Source organism: Pocillopora damicornis, chromosome 6, assembly GCF_964200805.1.
Source record: "Pocillopora damicornis chromosome 6, jaPocDami1.2, whole genome shotgun sequence".
Taxonomy (NCBI): domain Eukaryota; kingdom Metazoa; phylum Cnidaria; class Anthozoa; order Scleractinia; family Pocilloporidae; genus Pocillopora; species Pocillopora damicornis.
The window spans coordinates 10785161-10808645 of record NC_142675.1 but is presented as its reverse complement, the minus strand read 5'-3'; the positions used below and the strand labels follow the sequence as shown (position 1 = coordinate 10808645).

At 37.4% G+C, this 23485-nt stretch overlaps 1 protein-coding gene across 2 annotated transcripts; it reads right to left on the bottom strand.

Moving 5' to 3' along the window:
- Positions 1-826: 826 nt before the first annotated feature.
- On the bottom strand, positions 827-22316 carry LOC113667296 (uncharacterized). Of its 2 annotated transcripts, XM_089209055.1 has the most exons (19): positions 22249-22316; positions 12930-13006; positions 11137-11785; positions 10651-10794; positions 9288-9391; positions 8874-8938; positions 8582-8778; positions 7556-7663; positions 7029-7047; positions 6544-6583; positions 4993-5266; positions 3618-3728; positions 3326-3516; positions 3104-3226; positions 2910-2980; positions 2573-2613; positions 2174-2270; positions 1775-1874; positions 827-1224 (listed from the first exon to the last, which is right to left on the bottom strand). In XM_089209055.1, exons 3-19 carry the CDS (start codon positions 11345-11347, stop codon positions 1159-1161), a joined length of 1962 nt encoding a protein of 653 aa, XP_089065181.1. In that variant the 5' UTR covers positions 11348-11785; positions 12930-13006; positions 22249-22316; the 3' UTR covers positions 827-1158. The 2 variants fall into 2 exon arrangements, with proteins under 2 accessions (XP_089065181.1, XP_089065180.1); XM_089209054.1 differs by lacking the exons at positions 827-1224; positions 1775-1874; positions 2174-2270; positions 22249-22316 and adding an exon at positions 21263-21404 and having other exon boundaries at positions 2350-2613.
- Positions 22317-23485: the final 1169 nt, after the last annotated feature.

Here is a 23485-nt window from a genome sequence, read left to right as displayed (position 1 = left end):
TACACTTGACCCACTCCTTATTTGTGACACTTCAAACGTGCCAACGATGTTTGCGCGGTTCATTAATATCTACGGCCTTGATTTGGGCTGTACAAACGAGACAAAACGGTAGTCATCTTACAATAGGTGTTCCTCCCATGGCACGTTTTAACATGTACTACAGGGTTCTAGATTTTCTATACACAGTCGAAAAGGGCAGGGAAAAAAATCCTCTTGCTTCAAAGCAGAAAGTTCGCTCATTCCTGATTCAGTCAGTGTGAAAATAGGACTTTAAAAAAAAACCTTATCGTAGTTATAACTTTAGCCGAAACTCTCTGATAAATTCCCCGAAAACTGATGTTAATTTGCTAATAGAGAGAATATGACGTATTCCTGATGTTCCGAGACTTCGCATAAGCAAAAATGACCGCTATCTTATAATTGGTGTTCCTCATCGGCTTCATCTTGATGTTCATGGAAACTGTATTCCAATGCAGTTGCATTTTTCTATACGCAATCTTAAGCGGCCGGTGACGATCAGTGTTATCTTGGCCAGTTGTTCTTGCCACGAACTAGAATACCCATTCACCCTTGCCTTGTTCAAAGTGGAAATGGGTTCCCTAACAGTGGATGCCGCTCAAGACTTCAACGCCCCATCGTGGTCACCAACAGAAACTATTTATTGATTTTTACGATGCTGTACAACACAGAAAAATGTATCAACCTGACATAAAAAATTTCAGCGAAAAAAAATTGTTTAAATAACAAAAGAAAAAGACTTTGTCCAATCATTAGCTTAATTAACAATCCTTTGATTTAGAGTGCAATTCACAGAACAGCCGTCAAATAAATGTCATAAAAACACTATTATTCCCATAAATTCCTCAACAGTTTTACACTGTACACTAAAATGAATATTTAGTCTGAAACATTCATTTTAATTTATATCACTTGTAACAAATTTCTAAAAAATCGTGCGTCATTTCAAGACAAAAATACTAAAAGATACACGTGAAACTAAAGGAAAGTTATACTGTTCTTCCCTTCGCTGTTAGACAGCTTGTTTTGTATTAACAAAGGATGAAAGGTTAACTTCAAATACACAGAGAAAATAGCATACGATCTCCTAGGGCTGCAAGACTTATCACTAAATCCTTTGCTCCATAACAATGCATACGCTTACACAGCAAGATCGTCAACATTAACGTAGAGTCGATCGTCGTAATTGCTTAAGTTTATCAGCCCCTGCAGAAAAAAAAGGGTTGACTGACTTTTCGTCCTTCGTAAAGAGCGTGTTGATGATGAAAATATACTTGGAAATAACGAAAATAAAATAGAACTGCAACGCTCGAACACCTCGTAGTCACACAATTATTACATGCATTTGACAGTGGTAGATTCTAAATTTCGATATCAGAAAAGAATAAAGAAAAAGCTAAGGAATATTGTAGTGTACCTCTCTGGAGACTAAACGAAAGGTTCGAAGCACTACACTGGTATTAACTCAATACAACTTTGCATTTACTTTGGGTTTTCATTCTATGAACAAAACATACTCCCCTTCCGTGTTTTGTGAACAAGCTTTGGAACTTGTGCAAGGACACTGGGTGGAATCCTGTTATATCATTGTTACCTCATATTTAGGTAAAGTAGCTTCGAAACTTCCGTAATTTTTATAATAAACTATAATACCCAAAATCTGCTACCCTGAAGTAGACGATATTCTGCGTTTGTAAGTCACCCTGCGTAAGCCAGATGGAACTTAAAACGATCAAAATTAGCTCTACAAATCTACCTTGTGCCGGTTTTCCATTTCTTTGAGTTCTTTCCTCAGATTTTCAAAAGATGGTCTCAAGTTAGGGTCGTCGTTCCAACAGTTAGTCATTATGTCATACCTGAAACACAAAGACGTCAAGGATATATCAGTATACGTTCTTACTGCCCTCAGTTAGGATGTTGTTAGGCACAAAATGTTGCAATATACAGTAGGAAAGTTTGTTCCTTTCTTTCATGAACACAAATTCGTGATCATTGACTCATTCCAATATTTGCCCTAAGTAAACTCATTCAGAAAGAAAAACAGGTTTAATTTTGAGCTGCATACGCCACTTTTACGAGAAGAACTTTTCAAATAAATGTTTCCGCTATGAGAACGTACAAAGAAAACAACAATAACAACACAATCTTTTCATACAACTTCTCATCCACATGTTGTGGTTTAGGCATTCTGTATCCCTCCTCTAGCAACTTTGCCATTTTTTTTCCATCTTTCCCTGGATACGGTGAACCACCTAAAATAAAGCGGGTACTCTAAATACACTTCAAGGGCCTGACACTTGTAAATATATTTTTACAATATAATTCCTGTACCATTGTTCCTAGTTTGTTTGTTTGTTTGTTTGTTTTTTCCAATAAGTTCAGCGACTGAGGCAATCTAAGGTGGCCTGGCAGGTACAAAACACAAAGGCAAAACTGAATTCCTCAGAGAATGGTACACCATGCTTACTTCATGACCACGTGTCAACACAAATGCCACTTTTATTGACACGTTGACGCTAAAGTTAATGGTCTGGTTATCAATCTCGCGACCTACCAATCGTGAAGATCTCATAGAGGAGAACTCCGTAGCTCCATCTGTAAAACAAACGAGATGCATTAAAGGAAATAAACGTTCTGGTCCGTACTGTTGAAAAAAAGGTGAATTAAATATCTTCGGTAAAACACCGTGGGAAGCACACTAGACTTGTAATAGGAGCGAGACCTGGACCGTTACTTATAACTCAAAGCCAGAAAGGGTATTATCACCCCTTCTTAATAGGATGCCTCCACATCTCCACATCAATTTTAAGAAATACGAAGCATAACATACATTAGACATCCAATCACTTTACCCAATTTGCTTAAGGACCTTATGAAGCCCTTGTACTCACACATCACTCTTTGTAGAATATTTTCCATACAGCAATGCCTCAATGGCAGTCCATTTAACGGGAAGACGTCCCTAAATTAAAAACACATAGAATTGATCGACAAAACTGAGGAAAAGATCATGATCAAGGACAAGTACAACTTCACCCACAGCAGACTGTTCACAGATCTCTAGCTAAGTGAACAAATTCGGTACTTTAGACTTCCGTTGATAAATGCTCTCCTCTTTGACGTCTCTGGCCATACCAAAGTCTGTTACTTTGCACGTTTCTCCTTTTCCAACCAACACATTACGAGATGCAAGGTCTCGATGGATAATCTACGACAATTAAGAGAGGTCCAGAATAATTGAACGAAAAGAATGATACAAGAAAAGAAAAGAAACAGTTTAGTAACTAGAGATTGCGTTCCTACTTACTGGTATCGATGACAAATACGACATTCCATCGGCAACTTGCCACGCAAACTTCATCAGCTGCTCTGACGTCAGATTACTTTGTGGTTTAATATCCGGGTCTTCGAAGTAAGTATCATTTAATCCACGACTCTTTCTGAGGTATCCCAGTAGATCTCCATAGGGTACGTATTCAATCAACACCATCAATGGCCCTGTAAAACATGGTAAACAGAGAAATATGCCTATATTAAGCAATAGATCTGCTCTTTGTTTTGGCTGTTTAGGCGATTAAATTACACTTTTCCATATTTACCAGATTTCGTGACACATCCCAGAAGTTTAATAACATGAGGATGAGCATCGAGTTCCTTCATCAATCGAAGTTCGGACAACAAGTCCTTCCTGTCCGACTCAGAAGCGTGATCTGCAAGATGATCACCCAACAGCTGTTACCTTTAAAAACAATATCAGTAACTGGACCTCAGAAAATATCAGTTGATATTCTCTGACTTGCTGAATCAAAATAAGTGGCACATTTTCTTCCGAACTTTGAGCTCCGTGTTGTTTAGTGATTGAACATCCTATATAAAATCACAAGGTTATGAAATAGTAATTGTCGTGAAATATCTTATACAAGTTTATCTTTGGAGCTCGTGTGCAAAGCTAAAAAATACGGACTGAATTGGGACTGTAATACTCTGCAAGTAAATATAAATTTCTATAAATTTCAAACATCAATCTCAGTCCAAATATAACAACAAAACCCTTCATTCCACTGCTATACCAGTATCACCATGCTTTAATGATATTGAATTTAATTAGCGTAAGATTTCTACCAAACAATTGCTAAGCGGCATACGCTTAACAGAGACATTTCTTCCTTTTCCCGCTGAGGTTTTATGTTGAAAGGGACCATCCTTATGTCAATTTGAATTCGGAAAAACAGTCTTTGAGGTTTGCTACTTTTGAAAAGGTGGGAAGTAGGAGTGTCGATTGTTGGCGAGAATTTAATTCTCTACAAATAAACGTCTCTGTCGTTATTTTCTTTCGGGAAAAGACATTTCTTCTGATAAATTTGTAAGAAAATTGTGCGACTTCTGATATCAGAGGGCGCTGCACCAGCAAGTCTCATGCTGAGACCACGTGAGAAGCTCGTCGTGTCATGTCTCAATTACGCAGGTCTGGTCAACTCATTCATGGTCTATAAATGACTGTAAATATATGAAAATTATACATATGAACTACGTTTGAGGAAACGATCTGGATATGAAATCGATCCTCGCAGTTATGAACACTAGTTAAGTAAAAGAGAAAATAAGGCCCGTACAGGCCTGAATTTTTTTCGGGCGTTATTTTCACTACTACTTAAATGGTGTTCATAACTGCGAGGATCGCGTCCATATTTATTCATGGTCTGTTTGATACCTCACGATCCTACTCAACTAACTGAGGTCCCGTTTAGTTGACTGCTGATTGAAGAATAGATAGAATAGATATACTACTAAATGAACCCTACTCTCCCCACTTAAGAGGGGTTGTGGGGGGAGATTGGGCTTGCCTTGCTACCTTCAGAATTGAAAAGAAGGCTGAATCTTTTGACGCTGCCTGCCTAAGATTGAGTTTTTCCAGGGGAGTGTTACCTTCGGAATTTCATTGAAGCACATCTAAGTATTTGAAGTATTCGATACCTTTCAACATCTTAACAGCCACAAGTGTTTTCGTTGGTTTCCCCTGGAGACCTATGACTGTTGCCTTAACAACCTGACCAAAAGCCCCTTCACCAACGACCTTTTCTAGAGTCACAAGCTCTGTAGGAATCTCCCAACAGCATGGTGATGAATATATAGAGGTGTATTCGGTGACAGACTGGCTCGGTTGTGGACAGTTCGCCGGTGACCGATTCCCCTCAACCAATGCCATATACTGGTGGCTTTGAGAAGCTTCCGCCATCTCAAGTCCAGTCTTTTGAGTTTGAAATAATAAAAGGAATCATTAGCTAGGGCTACGGCGGAAATTTTTTTCAAATCTACCTTTTTTTCATTCCGTGGTTCATGTTAACAATTTTCATGCGAATGTGTTGCATAATATCATCATTATACTTATAAAAAATATAAAAAGAAAATGTGCAAGCTCGTATCAAATATTAATTTTTTTTTTGGCTGTGTCCTGTAGGAATTTCATGACAACTTATGACAATATCTTCCATTCTTTGGGAGTTGTTACTGGAAGTGCGCTAGTAAAAGATAAAAAAAAAAAGAAAAGGTGCTGGCTCGTATTAAACTTTCAATTTTGTTCTTCTGCTTCCTACAGATTACACTGATGATCATTCTGATTTGTGGTGGTGTTGAGCATCGTCTCTGCCATCAGTTGTACAATGTACTTGACAAGCATCTTATAAAATAATATTAGTGCAGAGCGAGCGTGGTACAGATACGAACACGGAATAAGTGAAGACTAATAGACAAACTGTCGCTGGTAATAAATAATTTCATCAAATGCAAATGACTTTGTCGACACAGCACATTTTATCCAAAGACACAAAACATATCGTGCCAAACAAAAGAAAATAAAGCTCCAGTGATGTTATTTAAAGTGTTTTTGTATAGTAATTACGCAATTGAAATGGAGAATGACATAAACTGAGATCCCCAATATCTGCCAAAGTACATATGTGTTATCCACCAGCTCTCAGTCAAGAGAGAGGGCACAGGCTTTCCCAATACGGACCGAACAAGGCTTGTATGTGACGTTTTTATTTTTTCCTTAAACCTTAAGGTGCTTGTAATTATGGTAAGATCCTCTATAAACTGAACAATGTCTTAGCGAGTAGAAAGTAAAGGAGATAACTTAATGATTTAGGCTTTACCGAACATTTCTATTTGCGTAATGATAACAGTGATTTAGAAGACTTCTATGCAAACTTCGGAACAGTAATCCAAGCGAACAAATTGATTTGAGAACGAGGGAGCAAATAATTATTAATAAATTTAGAAGTCTGTGCTTAAAAATGCTGCTCATCCGTTAAAACAACATATATTTATGAAAAAAATTGCAACGAAGCTAGGAATGTACTCCGCGATCCACGAAAGCGTTACTGTGCCCATTGGCAGAGGTAGGAAAATCCGGACTGCTTTAAGAAGCAATCAGATTGAAGGATTCGTTACCGTGCCCTCTTAAAAAAGTTAAATACTGTATTGTACCACAATAAGGTTGAGAGTTAAAATCTTCCAGGGACTTACAACAACATCCCCTGTTTCCTCAATTGTATCTCTGTCTGTCCTAAAAAGTATAAAAAGAAAATCACATTTTCGATTGAAGAAGCACGTTGACGATTTATACAGCTGGGAAAGCACAATCTAGGCGCTCCATAAATATTAGTAATGAAACGATTAGTGACAACATGCCACATTTTGCGCTGCTGTATTGGCTCAAAAAAGGTTTTATAAACATTAAGAGCCAGGCATCTGTGCCTTTCATTGAGTGGACTGCCTCTCAGGAAAGATTATTATATCTGAATACTCAATTCTCAAAAGGTCTCGTGTCTCGTCTAGTTTTAAAGAAATCACGTTACGGATGCACTAGGAAATTGACTCTAGATGAAGCTCTTTCTCTAAGCGTAGCTATCATAATCCATGCTTGAAATTCACAGTTGTACGCAGTTTACAACTGGTATCAAAAACAAGACACGAAATTGGACGATTCTTTGTCTTTCTAAAAATCTCACCTCTCTCTTCTTCGTGTTTCTAAAACGATAAAAAAGAAAAAAGTATGAAAAACATGAAAAACGTACAGTGAGAAGATAGCAAAGAAAACCATCTCGAAAAGTAAGAAAGAGAAAGTAACAAACAATTCAAAGGCAACGCAGAATAATGTCTTCTGACATGTATTTCATAAACACTGAAAATTGATGTGGACACTTTCTCGTACTCCTTTTGATCAGTGTTTTTTGCGGTGGAATCTAGTTGCTTTTTCTTGAATGTTCTTTCATCGCACATTTGCCACCTTTGTTTCAGGGAACCTTAGAAGTTTAGAGTATTCAGTTTGTAATCGATCCAATAATTTCATGACATCTTTTATAACGGTGCTGGACACCAAAAATCTATTTTTTTAAAGGGATTTATTAGAACTGTTTCGAAATCCAGTAACCTGCCTTATTTTAAGACGAGGCTATGAAAAACATAAACTGTTTTCAGTTGCTTGATACTACTCGACTTTTTTGGGGGCTATTGTTGACATTAATACTACTCTTACCATTTGAGTTCTTTCTCCACTTCCATACGAAAAAGACAAATATCCCAGCAGCAACAGCCAGCGCGGCAATTGATCCAACCACTACACTAACAGTGATCCCTGTGGCACCTTAAAAACAAGAGTTGAACAACATATGAAATATATGCCTCCTTAAACTAAATTATGGCAATCCTCCGCTTAACCATTTTAGTCATGATGCCTCTTGTTACTCATACAACTTTTTATTTAATTCCTGACAAGTTTTAAAAATTCGAATCGTAAAAATGTTTTAAAAACAATTTGAGATACGAGCCAACAAAATGAATGAAAGTTCTTTGGTGTACACTGCACTACAGTTGTTAACTACTTAGCTTGATAAAAGTTTTTTTCTTTACTCTTCGAGGCTCATTTCTAGGATTCAAGCAGTCTGTATGCAGTATATAAGTTTACGTGCAGGCACTTTCACGATCATTTCTCTATCATAACTGTGCTCTATGTGTTGTGAGAATTAAAAGTAATGTAATCTACGTTGGATCCTGAGTCCAAATGTTTTGCTTTCTGATCTAGTTCGTCACAATTGTGTTGTTAAATTTCTTACATTCTGCTGAGATAAGCGAATCGGGCAAAATGCCTATTGTTCTCGCGACATTTACTTCCAGAAGCGAGAAAATTATATTATAAATGCGTTACTCGATGAAATGTTCTGGAAAGTTCTATGGTATGCAAGTCAGCATGACTCAGCAGCCTGGAGAAATCTAAAAGCTTATATTTACAATAATTACTCATAGCAAGAATGACCCTAAGATGTGTATGTATGATGTTTAAAAAGTCGATACAATCAAGTACATCAACATGGATACCATAATCAAGAAGAATATTCCAACTAGATACCGAACATACTTGTACAGCGCGCATAATGTGTGTGTGTTTCTCTTGAAAGTGATTAAATTTCATTTTATGACTAACCACTCCAATTGAAGCATATCATGAACTAAAATTTCTGCTACCAATCAACTATAATGTTTGTATCGAAGGATTAAAGCTTACTGCCGGGTGCCGTTATTGTGTCTGCTTCATTAGTTCCAGTTTCGAAGTCAATTTGCAATCTTGTCCTTTTTACAGCACTCACAGTGAAGTCTCCAAGCTTCCCATCTCTGGAAGCATCACGAAGCACTATTATAACATCTTGCTCTTTTACTTTGGAATCGATTATGAGTATAAGGTAAAAATTTGTACTTTCACACCTTGATTAAGACAAAAAACGAGGGTCATTAGAAGGCGGAGTGCCCTAGAAACCGGAAAATTATAATTCATTTGCTGATACAGGCAATTTAAAAACCTGATGCTACTTTTCAACTGCACACTTTTGAAACCTGCAAATCTCCATGCAAAAGCCTCTTCCATCTAAAGAAGGAATAGAAAAGTGAAACTGAACAGGAGTTCGAGGAGTTCATCCAACACCTTAAACACCAACACACAATGAGATAAACATATAAATGTTCACTGACAAAAAAACTAAAGAATATTACCAATTTGTCATAAAAAACCTCTTTTATAAACCTTCCTGGCATGCCCGTGCAAGCACTGAACAAGCTCATTTGGAATTTTTTAGTTCATTAAAATAGGTCTCTATGGCCAACCATTATCGAACGACAACAAAAACTAAAATTGCAGTTGTATGATCTGCAACGGCAGAAATAGAAGAAAGAAATAAAGATATAAATAGAAATATTGCTCTAAACAAAATGGTTACCACTTCCTTGAGTCTCTTCAGTAATGAAGATATGTCGTATTTCCCATCAGCACAACTTTCACTGGTGATGACCATGGTTATGTTGATCAGTGCTTTTTCCATGACTGTACATTTGAATAAAAAGACACTGCAATTAGACACAAATGAACGTAGACTTGTTGATATTTTGTGACTCCATTGGATATCATGACCAACATTTCATTTCCCGCATTAAAGTAAATACCATTATCAAAAATGTAAACAGGGACCAAGAGGCGACCGCTTTAACTGAGTGGTTAAAAAATGTAACAATCAGGTTATCCAAGAAAATTTTCAATTGAATATGATCTTAATATGTTGGAAATGGCATCAAAGAGGACTGCATTTTTTAAAGTTTTCAGGGGAAGCATGCCTTTCCACCTCTTTATGAGCTTCTACGAAAATAATGGGCACGATTTTCTATCAAGAGAAGTCCTTAGCTACACTAGTCTGGTTTCTTTCTGACATTTACACGCATGACACATGTAGGTTACTTTATCATAATAACATTTTTCATAGCACCAGCAGCACCCATAAGTAACATAAAGCGTGTCCTGTGTTCTGACTGGCTGCCGAACCCGTTAGGGATTGTTGTCCTTGATCCCGCGCAAAGGGAAGAAGTACATGGAGCGGTTATTTTTGGACAATGTCGGAGGTGAAGTCGCAAAAAGCGGCAGAAGAGAGTCATAATATCTTTTTTCCCGATACAATTAATCATTCATTGACCAAGTTCGTTCGGTCAAGATGGCTGGATATTACCCTTGTTCTTTTTCTGTGTTTTCAGGACCGAGACCAAAAAAGAAAGAACTCGGTCAATATGGAGCCATATTGACCGCACCGTTGGTTAATATTCCCTTTTTGGGAGCTATTGCGCAAAGCGATTAATCGCCACATGCCACGCGACACACCTTTGTCTATTCTTTATCGGTTATAGTACTAGGTTTCAGTTTTCTTAGTTCTCTCGTAGCGTGAACAGTGTTTTGTCAAGTGGCGTTGTTTTTCCCGCATACCCACCCGTTTCTTGTTAAGTCCTTTTAGGTGAGGTGGCAGAAAGATTTCGCTTCCTTGTTTATCTCTGTTTGCTCCAAATTTATTATTCTAGGAAATAGACTTCCCTCATAGCAAAAACAGACTATGCTGTTGTTGAGTTGGTGGTGGAAGGAATTACGCATATATCCCTATCGATGTTTTAAGCATTAAGTAGAACGTTACATTGGAGAGCCTTTTGTTCTTTTGAGCCTTTTGAAATTTTATCAGACAAAATCGAAATGATCCTCTGTAGGCTTTAGGACTCTTGTTAATCAACGATTAGGACAAGACCAAACACTAATATATACATGTATACCTTCACAATCTGCCAGATTAGATGATCTGTAGTAACCTTCTTTACACGTGCAACCAGTTCTGCCAGTATCAGGTGCTGAATTTGCAGGACAAGGCACGCATTTTGAATTACTAACAGAATCCTTATAGAAGCCTCTTTGACACTCTAAAATGAAACAGTGTGAAATTTCGTCAACATGCCTTTCCTTCAGAACCAAGAGAATACCAACTGCAAAAAGAGGTTCTTTGTCCTGGTGTCTTCTTTTCCAGTTCTTATGTCCTTGACTATTTAGTTAACTACGTCCACCGATTGAATTTATATGAACATGTGAAGTACGACCAAACAGTCCATTTTCATGTGAGTTATGCATCGAACCTTCTATACGCTTTTTACTAAACGATAATCAAATGTAGTGGTCATTTAGATGTTTAGCCATTTGAACGATTAAATATCTGTTTTGGACCTGACGCTTCGGAGGCAAATCCAGGTTTTAAGTGCAGCACTTACCTTTGCATGTGAAAGATCCATTCGTCAACTCATAACCATAATTGCAAAGGCAGGTTGAGTTATCTGTTATGTTCCACTCCCCATTACTAAGACACACGCCAAACAACTTTTTGTTGTTTTTCGTAATCGAGTTAGGATCTGTACATTCTCCTTCTTGTTTGGTTAAATTCCTGTCGTTTGCTGGGGCAACTGTTCTTGAAAATCTAACCATTTTGAAAGCGACCGTTTCAGAGCAGAAATGATATCTCAACACAAACTTTTTTAATAACAAGCAAGCTCCTTGGTCTAATAATGCTAGATAAATTCCCTTTGTTTTTGTTAAAACTGAACCATAAAATGTGTTTGTTGTGCGCTCCCCAGGCGCAGGTAGAGTTTTTGGAGTTATAACAGTTTCTTTGTTAAAATTTAGTTTTGTTGGATCTGGATTTAATTTGTAATCAGTATGATAAGAATACAGAGAGAAGTTTGTTCTGCAGAATGGCCCCACGTTAGCTATGGGGCAGTTAAGGAGGGTATAGGTCACTTCAATATCGAGTCGTTTAGCATTCTTGATGTTAATGAACTCTGCTATTAACCAGTTCTTTGTTTCTTTTTTGTTTGCAATATCACAGACTGTGTAAGCTTGATATTGAGTTGAAGGACGATTCCACTGCAAGAGAATAAAAACCCAATTATTGCCTTATCGTAGAGGAGTAATATACTCACTTCAAATGTGATGGTCTGTACACAATATACATGTACTGAACGTACACTGTACTGAAAATTTCTGCACATATACTAGGCAAACACGGAGCATTATCAGATAGGCTGATACTTTAACTTTCTTTAACATGAATCAATAAAAAGATCTAATTATCAAATTACAAATTAAAATAAACTCCAAATGGCATTGTTTTACAGCATATGTGCTTTTTCATGCGATATTTAACAAAAACCTGGGTGTTTCATGCATTTAGGCTTTGACCTCTTTGGAATAATGAATACTATTGATTGTCACTGACTTATAGTTGGCTTTCCGTTATTTGAAATGCCAAGTGAGGTCATAAGAAGTTTTAGTTTATCGGAGGATGGGAAGAAGGATACTGAAATTGTTCAAGATGAAGAGGGAAAAATATTAGTTACCTATTTCATATAACTACTGTTTAAAGATGGGTTTAATCAGATTCATCCCAAAGAATAAGTTCAAGTGCGAGTCTGCTGAAAAAATTAACACAATAGATCTGAAGAGGAAATCGAGTGTTTAGATGAGAGTATGAAAACATGAAAAAAGTTTGCTCTTATAAAATATTTCTTTTAAATAACATGACAAATAAAATAAAGTGTTGCTTATATACTTCTTGATTGATATGATAATAAGTCCCAAGATAAGTCAAAACTCTCTTATTCTAGGTAACTATATCTTCTTCAGTTCACTTTCTTTGTATACAAGATGTGCCTTATTTTAAATTCAAATACTACACATGCCTGGACCGAATCCATGAGAAATTATCCTTGGTTTGAGTAACGTAGCGGCTTGAGACCACTTACTGCACATCACCTGTGCATTTGCTGGCTTTTCTGGGCTCATATTTCTCCCACAAAATCTTCCTGCACACATTTACTTGGATTTCAACCGCCCATCGCTTGCTTCATTTCCAAATGTTTTAAATTAACCTCTACCTTAACTTCTTTGATAATTGGGGATTACTTTTACAAAATATGTATACATAAACCTAACAGTGACAAAGTTGATGTTTAATAACACATGTCAGAGAAGTTTTTGGGACATAAGTTATCAAAATCAAGAAACTCACCCCTGTTCCTCCTCCACCTTCTTTAAAGATACTCCAGTACCAAAGGCCTGTTCTGGTCGGTTCCTCCAAAAGAGTCTCTGCAGAGGAATGTTAACTATTTTATAGTAAAGTTCGGATATAACGAGCTGTCATTGATTGAAAGAGCGTATTTTATCAGAGTACAAAATACGGAGCTGAGCAAAAGCTGTCACGCCACTGCCTATTTGTACAATGTCCGTCCATCGGCCCAGACTTCGGCTCTAGATTTTTTCGTTAATTGAAAGTAAAATTTTGGAACAAGCGAGCCGCCAATTAGCAATAGAAAAACCAAACAAAGGTTTGTAAACATTCCAAGCGCAGTAATTAACGTTATTAAAACGTGAGCAGAGACGAAAATCACCAAAGAGACAACTTAATGGATTGTTGGTGTTTTTAAAGCTTTAAAGCTCATTTAGATTGTAAGATTGCGTAAGGTAACAAAACTCAAACGCAGCTAACACTCGTACAGTATAAATATTTTCGTGTTCAAAAACAAAAAAAACCAAACAGGAATGATGAAAAATGTAACGAAACTTGAATAGCTGATAAAATATCTTCAAACATGACGTTGTAAGAGTGACTGTCATCATGTTGTGGCCTATCACGTACGGATAGCTTACTAAGGCAATCTCCGGTGACATCGTAAGGAAGCAAGCCTCATAAATTACATCTGCTGCACTGCGAGTGAACCACTAAGAGCTTGCTGTGATATCCTTTGTGATGCCCCAAGTGGCAGGCCATCTCAGTCACAGCAGCCAAATTTTACAGTGCTTTCATCCCAAACAATCTTCATGTTCCTGTGATTCGGCTGTCGTTCAGTCAAAAAACACACGCTTTGAGTCGTTTGTTTTCTAATTGTTAAGTGAAAAAGCTTGAGTGTTTTTATGAGCCACTATTCTGCTAGTATTCGCTGAACATCTTACTTTCAGATACTGCATTAAGATTAAAAAACTTCAAGGAAAAATGTTGTTGGATTCGACCTGGCGAAATATTTCAGTTTTTAAACTACTGCTCAGTCCGTGTCATACATTGTTTTGTCTATACCATGACGCTATGAAACATAGTGTCACGGTCCAATTTTTAAAAACTTAGGCCAGCCCCACATTTTAATCCCGCATCTTTGTTTCTGATTTTTGTGGCCACTGGGACTCAATTAATTTGATAAAGCACAGAGAGAACTTTGCGTCAACACCAGTTTAAATGGCGTCGGTTGAAATCTGTGGGAGAGATCACAATTTAAAGTTGAGCTGCAATGACTTATTTGGGACGGTTGAGGACACACTTGCTATCAGTATCATGTAAATTTGAGGTATGTCCGATTTTTTCTGAAAAAAGAAAAGTAATACGGTAAACCTCGATATAAGTTATTTACATTTATCAAAACAGAGGTCGAGGGCATGTTGGTTTAGTCCGAGTACACGGCCGTTGTTGTTGTGACTTGGCTCATGGATAATCATATCTCCTTTTTAAGAACAGTTTATCGACTTTATGATAAAGGACTGTCCAGTATGACGGTCTGACGAGAGTTTATTTAAAACTGAACTTTCAGTTTCATTCAAAACAATAACAACCAGGAGTATTTCATCAGTCGTTACCTCCCACGAGGCGTCTTTTAGACATCTCACCAGAAAGGGATAGAATTGAATAAAGTTTCTTTGCGGAGAATTTATCGTGAACAAGACTGCCCTTGTGTGAAAAAGCTAGAGGGGGCCCTTCAAATCAAGCAAACAAACAACCGGCGCTTAAAGCTGATCTATGTGTGTTCACTGAAATTCTTGCAGAACTACTTCTAATACGAGACATTTTCTTTAAGTGTTCATTCGGAAATTGCTGATAAGATTGAAGTATGTTATTTCATCGGTCCCCTATCCTCCACGAGGTGTCGTTTAGACATCTCACCAGAAACGGATAGAATTTTTCTGTCGAAAATTAGATTTGTAGCACAGAAATACAGAAATAAATAAGTCAAACATGTCTCTTGAAATTTTTAATTCTGTTCTGTCGTCTCCTTTGCAGCACAACTTAGCCGCCACGAGAAAGCCAGCAAGGAAAAGTATCGCCCCAATCTTCTCTCGGTCACATAGTCAGATTGGTTTGGTCTTGTCTAGATCAGTCATATCAAAGGAAATTGTATAGACAAAACTGTCTATAGCCCGGACTGTTTCAGATTGTGAACTTTGATGGTTTGACGTTTTTCACAGCTTTAGGATTCTGATTGGCTTATTGTACCGTGCCTTATGAGAGCATGCAAAGTAGTACGTGGGAAATTGATCAGATTTTTTCTTATAAAAACACAGGCAGACCACGCTATGTGTTCGGGGTTAACAACTGTTGACATAAATAAAGTTCTGAAAATTGTGTATCTTAATCAGGCTTCTCGGTCTATGAGGTAACTGAAAAGAAAAATGCTTTTGTCCCTGACAGAATTACTGTAACTACAGTGCCACCTAATGGCAAAAATTAATGATTTCCTGTGAGCATGAATGTTTGGGAGAAGTTATGGTGGTAATTGACCCTATTTTTGCTTGGATGCATGGGGTTTCACGATTGTAATGCACATTTTTTAGCTTTCAAACTTTCAACTTTGTATTAACTGTAACTTTTTACCATATTAATTTCTCTGTACCTTAAGCCCTCAAAAGTTGAAGCAGGCGAGTCTATAACTTTACTTCCTTTGTTTAAAAATGCATGATTAGATAATTTTGCTGTATTTTCCACAATGCAACATGCTACGTTAGGTAGATTGCATTAAATACCCTGGCTCAACCTTTCAATAGTGCATGCTGTTCTTACAAATGCTCATGGCCAAACTAACCATTTACGTGAGGATTTGGTTACAATCGTTGTCATAAAAGGTTACGGTTAGAGGCTAGCAGCAAAACTGGTTGACTTGGTTCATAGGATAAGTAAACAAAATCTGATTCGTATGGAGTTTGCGTCAAGTCCCTTAATGTCAAGCTGGAAAACATTTGCTTACAAGTAAGCAAGACCGCCGCTACTGTTCGAACGATTTGATTCGTTCAATTTACTTAAATCGTAAGAGTAAATGTAAAAATACGACTGAGCGAAACCATTTTTCTCATTAAGGCAGTATTAACTGGAATTTTGAGCGATATATTACAAACAATATTAAACATAAATCCGCTCACCGTCAACATGGCGCCGTACTCGACTTTTCTCAATTAAGGCTAGTAAACAACAACGAGCGTCTGTTAAAATTGTCGAACATCATGGCGATTATTATCGCATAACGCTAAGCGTGAATAAAAAGTACGAGCAAAGCAAAACCGTTCCTCTGAAAGCAGTATTTACTGAAATGTCGCGCGTTACACTAATATTCAGAGGGAAGTCCGTTTCATAGACAATTGATATGTGCTAGATCAAGTTAAATTTGGTAAGATTAATGGAAGGACTATCTGAATGTTTACTTTAAGTGAATAAATTAGAGGATTCAAACAAGTTTGAAAGCTCGAAATTAGTGATTGTTATATATATATATATATATATATATATATATATACATACTGCACTGATGAGGCCCAGAAGGCCGAAACAGTACTGTCTGCAGTTAGTTATATACATATATATATATATATATATATATATTAAGTTCGCATATAACGCGCGCTGTTATTGGTTGAAAGGGCGTGCTCTTTCAGAGTATAAAACATAGAGCTGAGCTGAGGCTGCCACGTCATCTGCCAAATTGTGCTATGTCCGACCATTTCCCGGATTTCTTTCTAGGTTTTTTTCGTTAATTGAAAGTGGAATTTCGGAGCAAGCAAGCCAGCAAATAGCAACAGAGGAACCAAACAAAGGTTTGTAACCATACCAAGCGCCGTAGTGTACGTTAGTAGAACGTGAACAGAGACGAAAATCCTCAAACAGAAATGAATAGTCAGTGGAAGCTTGTGGAGAGAATTTTTGAAATTAAGAAAGGAAAGCCTACCCACTTACACTTTTTTAAATAAGCAAATTGCTCTTTTTAAAGTACTGTCGTAAGTTTAAAATTAATGGCAGACCCAAGTCTGTGGTTTGCTATCGATTCGCGATCTTTTAAATGAGGGTGATTTTTCCCATTGTTGATACAAACCTGGTCTAATGCTTACAGAAAGGTTATTGTTCCAGGTAGGCTAACCTTATAAATTAGATGTGAGGATTGCTTGATCCTGTCACCGCATCAAAGTTTGACTCAATTTTACCTGCCTAACCTGAACTAAATAAATAGAAACTTGAAATTTATTTGTTCCCCTTTTGAGATGTTCATCGAAGTTTTGAAGTCATTGTAGGTTTGAACTACAGGCTTAAAGGAAATCTGCATGCGCGTGTGTTTTCAACATTAAAACCGAGATCGTAGCGACCTCGATTGACATTACTACGTGCCATACAGGTACAGGCAGGTGTTGGAACAAATTTTGCTCAGCCTTTTCATTAGTACACATTTCTTTCTCTAAGAATCTTGTTTATCCGGTCTATGCTGGATTCTAATTTTTCAACTAGATTTTACATTCCTTGAATCTTCTTAGATCTCAGTATCACTTAATATTCATGTCATTAATATGATTAAACGAAATATTGCAGAGGTAAAGTACATTAAATTCTCCTCTAACCCTATTAACATTTTATTGTGTTTAGGGATTGGTGTTGACTTGAAAAATGTAGTCAAATTGAAGTTTTGTGCGCAGCCTATGCATCAAATTTATGCAATGAATATTGTACCCTTCCTAAAACTAGTTCATCAGAATAAGAATGAGTTGCCAAGCACAAGTATGTCTCTTCACAATGATAGTTTCCAGGCCTAGAAAAGTCACAATCCCTGTGCAGTTTCCCTAAATCTGCTGGCCTGCTAAAATCCTCAGTTCCTTTTCCCTGACAATACGAAATCATCAAAACTTTGGGAACTGGAGCCACAATTTTCCATTTCCATGACTAATTATTTCGTAATGGTGTTAACAAGTTGTGGAAAATGGTTGGATTAAAATATATTACTAATAATTGCCAGCAGATGGGCAAATGTAACTTTTTACAGATCAATAAAATTTATAGTTGCGTTTCGTGTTAACATGTGTATTCATGTAACTCGTGTATTTCCAGCTAGGGCACAGTCATGAAACGTGAATAGTCCAAAAGAGAGGTGAAAAAAAAACAGGTTTAAACAAGAGTTGAAAGTGATTTTTCATACTAATTTTCTGCGCTTATCAAAGGAAGTGAAAACGCTACGGAAAGAACGATAAAGTGAGCAGTCATACCAGGCAACTTCAAGAGAAGATATAAGAGAAGCCCATACGAATCTGCCTATTGCTCTACTAAATCACTATTCTCATCAACCGGTGATGTCTTGACTAGAAGTCATTTTCCCAAACCGAAACTATCAGTCACGCTGAATGGAATATAATTACAACTGATAATGACATAATATATTGCATCTGAAGAAGAAACATTCCTTATCTTCAAAAATCTGTTCAAAACATCAGGAACACCAAAGAAGTCCTTAGCTGCTTGGAAATATCGCTGACTAGCATACGTGTCCATCGCTTTGCAAGTTGTGAGAACATGGTCCCTCAGTTCCAGACCTTGTCTTGTAGCCTACTTAACGCTCCAAAAGTGTGGTAGGAGAATTTCGACTCCGGTTTAAATGTTTGGCAAGAGTCGCACGAACGTTAAGTAAGAATCGATTATCGTAACACCCGGCGAGATCACGATCACGGAAAAATAAAAAAATGAGTTTTGTTTGGCTCGGCAGTTAGAATCGCTTCCGCACCAGAGCCGTGTAGCGTGGCAGAACTTGTCGAACTTAACTTCATTGAAACATCTTTCAGCCGTCTAATACCAGCTCTTACCTGTTTTTCCTGAAACTCCGCGCAAAATAGCGATAAGCCAAAAAATTAAAGTTGCACGAAATAACTTCATTCTTAAGGATTAATGGAAAAAGTAAAAATTTCATTTTCGATCAATTGCAGGTTTTCTTTTTTTGGCTGTGGATGGATTGATCTGAAATTATAATCAGCCAGGTGATGTGCGCACTCTGGTTACTTTGCATCATGGTCGTAAAAGAAAAGTAAGTCATTTGCATCCTGCGGCTGTCGACTGAACATCTTTTGTTGCAGCGAGAATAGCGTAAATACGTAAACTGAAATGGTGATTAACTGTTTGTTGACGATCCTTCTACAGTTACAAAGTGTTAACGGGCCTGCGCGACTCCAGACGTTCCATCGTGACAATTTCACTGGTAGGAGGCACCTGACGACATTAAGAAATTAAAGAATCCAAATTGTATTCTTGCTGAGAATCTACTTTCAAATGACAGCAGTCACATTCACCGCCGACGGCTGTATAAATATCAAAGTCAGAAATTTCGTTCCCAGAGGAAAGATATTTCACTGGTAATCGACCCTTGACGTGCAAACGCACTACAGAGGGAGAAAGACCTTCCAATAGACGAATTTTTATTCGTTTCATCTATCAGGCGCAAATAAAGAATTCGTAAAAGGAGAAGCGCTGCACCTCTGAGGAACGAATTCGTCACGCTTCACGTTTAATGAAAAGCGTACGGGGTTTCAAAATACGTCTAAAGAATGGAGGATACCCAGATGACGGTTTTGATGAGGTATACCTCAGGAGTTATTTCTGCTGGAGAGCAAGGTTACCTGAACAAAGATAATGGCACAAAGAAGAAGGTGTTTTTTTTCTTTGTTGCACAATCTCATTCGGCTTTGCTTAACATGAAGTACATGTAGATCATGAAACATCACCTTGAAACTTACTGCATTAAAGAGAATCGTAAGAAAGTTCGGATACAACGTGGGCCGTCATTGATTGAAAGAGCGTGTTTTATTATAGTATGAAACATTGTGTCAAGTGGGAAGCTGTGGGGCTGCGTCGGCGTCAGAGTAACGTAAGGGTAATTTGGTGTAATCACTTCAATTCTTAACTTAAATTGGCCACCGTAAAGAGTTTAAAGGCATTTATTAACTCAGCTGATAACACCGAATTACCATACAAAACACAGTGCTGAGCTACAGCTGTGAAATTTCGGAACACGAGAGCCGCGGCAACTAGCAACAAAAGAACCAAACAAAGGTTTGTAAACATGCCAAGCGCCATAACTTGCTTTATAATAACGTGAACAGAGACGAAACTTCTTAACGAGAAAACGAAATGAACAGTCTGAGTTTTGAAGGTTTTCACGCTCGATTAGATTGGTTGCCGGTTAGATGGTAAGCTTATGTACGAGTTAAACACAGCTAACACTCCGATAGTATATTTATATCGTGTTAAAAAACAGAACAAAACAGGAGTTATGAAAAATATTGCCAAACTGGCATAACTGTTAAAATTCATACTAATCAAGACGGTGTTAGAGCGATTCAGCGATTATCCTGCGGTTCATCGCGGTTAGCTCATCTCCGGTCATCTCATTGAAGCAAGCCTCAGAATTTACATCGGCCGCCCTACGAGTGAACAACTAATAATAGCTTGCTCTCTTTTGCTTTCCAATGCGTTGGGTGGAAGGTCACATCAGTCACAGCAGTCGACTTTTACGGCGCTGTCATTCCGAGAAATCTCTATGTTCCTGTGATTTCGGCCGAAACTTTTCACTTTCCGATTCTGTGTTTGAGACTACGGAAAATTCAGACAAAAGTGGTAATTTCGACCTGCTTAACTATTTTCTTCCGTTAGAAGGTGTCACAAACAGAATTTAACCTATTCCATCGAAAAACCACGTTTTCCACCAGCATCTATTGGTGTGTATCGAACATGTATGGAGGCATGTATGATGTCGCCTTGCACAACAGAGAGTATTCATAGATCAAGTGAGTCCTTTCATTGCTCTACTTCAATCGTCATTTATTCAATGTTTAAGATATTATACTTACCATTCGATACTCGTGATGAGTAATTTTACTAGGAAAGATGACAAACAATATAACTGAGGTAATAGGAAATGTCCTTAAAAGACCTTAAAATGGTAACGCTATGTAACGCAATACACTGCACACAATAATAGGCCTTTTAAGTCTTTTAGCGGTCATAACCGTTCTCAAACACAAGCAACGATAAATACATAAAGACAAAATTAAAGAAATTAATCTTCAACATCACCTAAGTTCGTATCAAACTTTCTATTTGTTCAGCTCGTTAGCGTTTGTCGAAAGATACAGAAACTAACATTGGGTTTGCCAGTGGAAAAGCTTTTGCATAGTGATAGCTCCAATAAAATAGCGCATTTCTTAGATTAAGAACACCACAATTCGAAGGAGAAAATTTGATTGAACAGCAGTACCATAAACTGTTGAAATAGAGAAACCACTTACATTACTAATTACTCTTTCTTCCATTGATTTTCCATATGTTCTAGGATAGTGAAAGATTCAAATACATAAAAATCGATATCTTTACCGCAAATCTCAATTGCCAAAGGGATGGAACATCAGGGTTAGTTCTGATTGAAAAGCACTGAAAACTGGATGTAAATACATCTTTGAGCACATTATTTACAAGGCATTAGCGACAACATGCCACATTTTGCTCTGAGCTATTGGCTTAAATAAAACCAGGTTTTATAAATAGCCAGAGCTTGAGCAGAGAAGCTATTGGTAACCGGGATAATACTTAATTACATTACTGGACATGCAGAACATAACACCCGCATAGCCACTTTGCCCACACTTAAAAGACATGGCGAGTAGTCTAAAGTAGGCAATAAATGAGATTTCGATTCCCGATGGCGAGAGTGCTCGCCTCCCACCTCCGTGGCTCATCTGGATCCTCCGGTTTTCCTCCCTCCACGAAAACCAACATTCCAAATTACAATTCGACCAGGAATTAGGGGCCACCTCGTGGAATGTCCACTGCTAAATCCCACTTTTATTAATATTATTATTATTATTATCATTATTATTATTATCATATCATTATTATCATTATTGTTAATACGTCATGCTCATCTCTTTCCGATCCTGCAGGCTTACGTCAGCTTCTGGTGGTACCGACTGATGTTATAGAACGACAAATTATTTTTGTAAGAGCATGATGTTCATAAATGTTTGTATTTACTAAAACCAAGTGCATCAACATTGATACAATATACAACGGGAATATTTCACATGAATGCCGAACATACAGAGTATAAATGGCGTTTTTGTTTCTCTTGATTACAATTTAATCTCATATTCCAATAACTTTCGACTGAAGAGCACATCATGGATTCAAATTTCTGTGAATTATCTTACCACTTATTAATTGATCCGTATCAAATAGTTTGAACATTTAATAGATAGCAAAACTTCACAAAACTTACTGCCGGGTGATAACGTATTGGTCAATGGACATCCTTTCCGCTTTAATTTGGCTGATGAAGTGTTAACTTCAGCACTGATCACACAAATATATCGTCAAAATCTGTTGCACTAAAGAGTCTGAGCCAATGATATAAAGAGAGGTATTGGTCAGCGTTCTCATTGTTTTGACGTCTGTCAATTTGATGCCAAAAGCGCATCAGTATAAGGGTTTGTAGGCAATGCTTCTCCACCTATGTCTCTCGCAAATAAAAAGACGCTGGTTAATATCAGCGAGCACGCAATATGGCATGAATATTGTTCAGAAGATTCTTTGTTGCATCAGCTGTTACTTTAACCTCTAAATGTGAATGCCCGCTGTAACAGCAATGCCCTAGTGCTCTAGTGCAGTTAAACGATTGCACTCAAGGCTTGTTACATTTAACACCAAATGGTATTACCTTAAGGACTTTATTAAGTTTAGGACAGTTGTTACATTTAGGCCTTCAACAGGGTGTCCGTGTTAACGAGGCGTCCTCATGGCAAGAGTCGACTGTATTTAAGAGATTTTATACTTATTTATAGAACGCATTACGTTATTGCATACGGGAAGTCTATTCTGGGGATGAAGATGTGATTTACTATTAATTTCAACCTCTATTTATAACTGGTTATCGCCCTTTCGATCGAAAACTCGAGCAATTTTTTATGATCTTCCTTACAAACTGCTGGATGAAAACACTTGCAAGACCATCTGATGTAATATCAAATTTTCTTGATATGAACACGGCCGAAAAAAACATTACCATAAAAATCAATTGCAGGAGAGGATAAACTGGTTGATATCATATGACAGTTCCTTCATGTGCAGGTCGGTGAGGATTTTAAACCGTCGTTAAAACAAAAGAATCTTAATGACAGTTGTATCACCAACACAAGCAGATCAATTCTAAACTTCCTGGGAAAAGTGGCGAAAATAAAAAACACAAGTTAGTTTAGAGTAACAGGTCACCTGTTATTTGAGGTATCACTAAAATCCATACATAAATTAATATCCAGTGAATTTGGTAAAGTCGTGCGCGATGACCATGTATGAACTCGAATAGGAACTTCACAGTAGTAGGCGGTTCGGGCTCATTTCATCAAAATGAAATTGACACACTGACCATGAGGTGGTGTAACTGAAAAACAGGAAGTCGATAATGCAAAAGGGACTTTCCCCAAGAAACGGGTCATCAGACAGATTGCTATTGTTCGTGG

Excerpts from the sequence above, each read along its gene's own strand:
- LOC113667296 (XM_089209055.1), bottom strand. The coding sequence starts at position 11,347 with ATGGTTAGATTTTCAAGAACAGTTGCCCCAGCAAACGACAGGAATTTA. Across the intron at positions 3,227-3,325 it reads CGTATTTGTCATCGATACCA|ATTATCCATCGAGACCTTGC; the intron begins GTAAGTAGGAAC and ends TAATTGTCGTAG. Across the intron at positions 2,981-3,103 it reads TTTATCAACGGAAGTCTAAA|GGACGTCTTCCCGTTAAATG; the intron begins GTACCGAATTTG and ends TTTTTAATTTAG.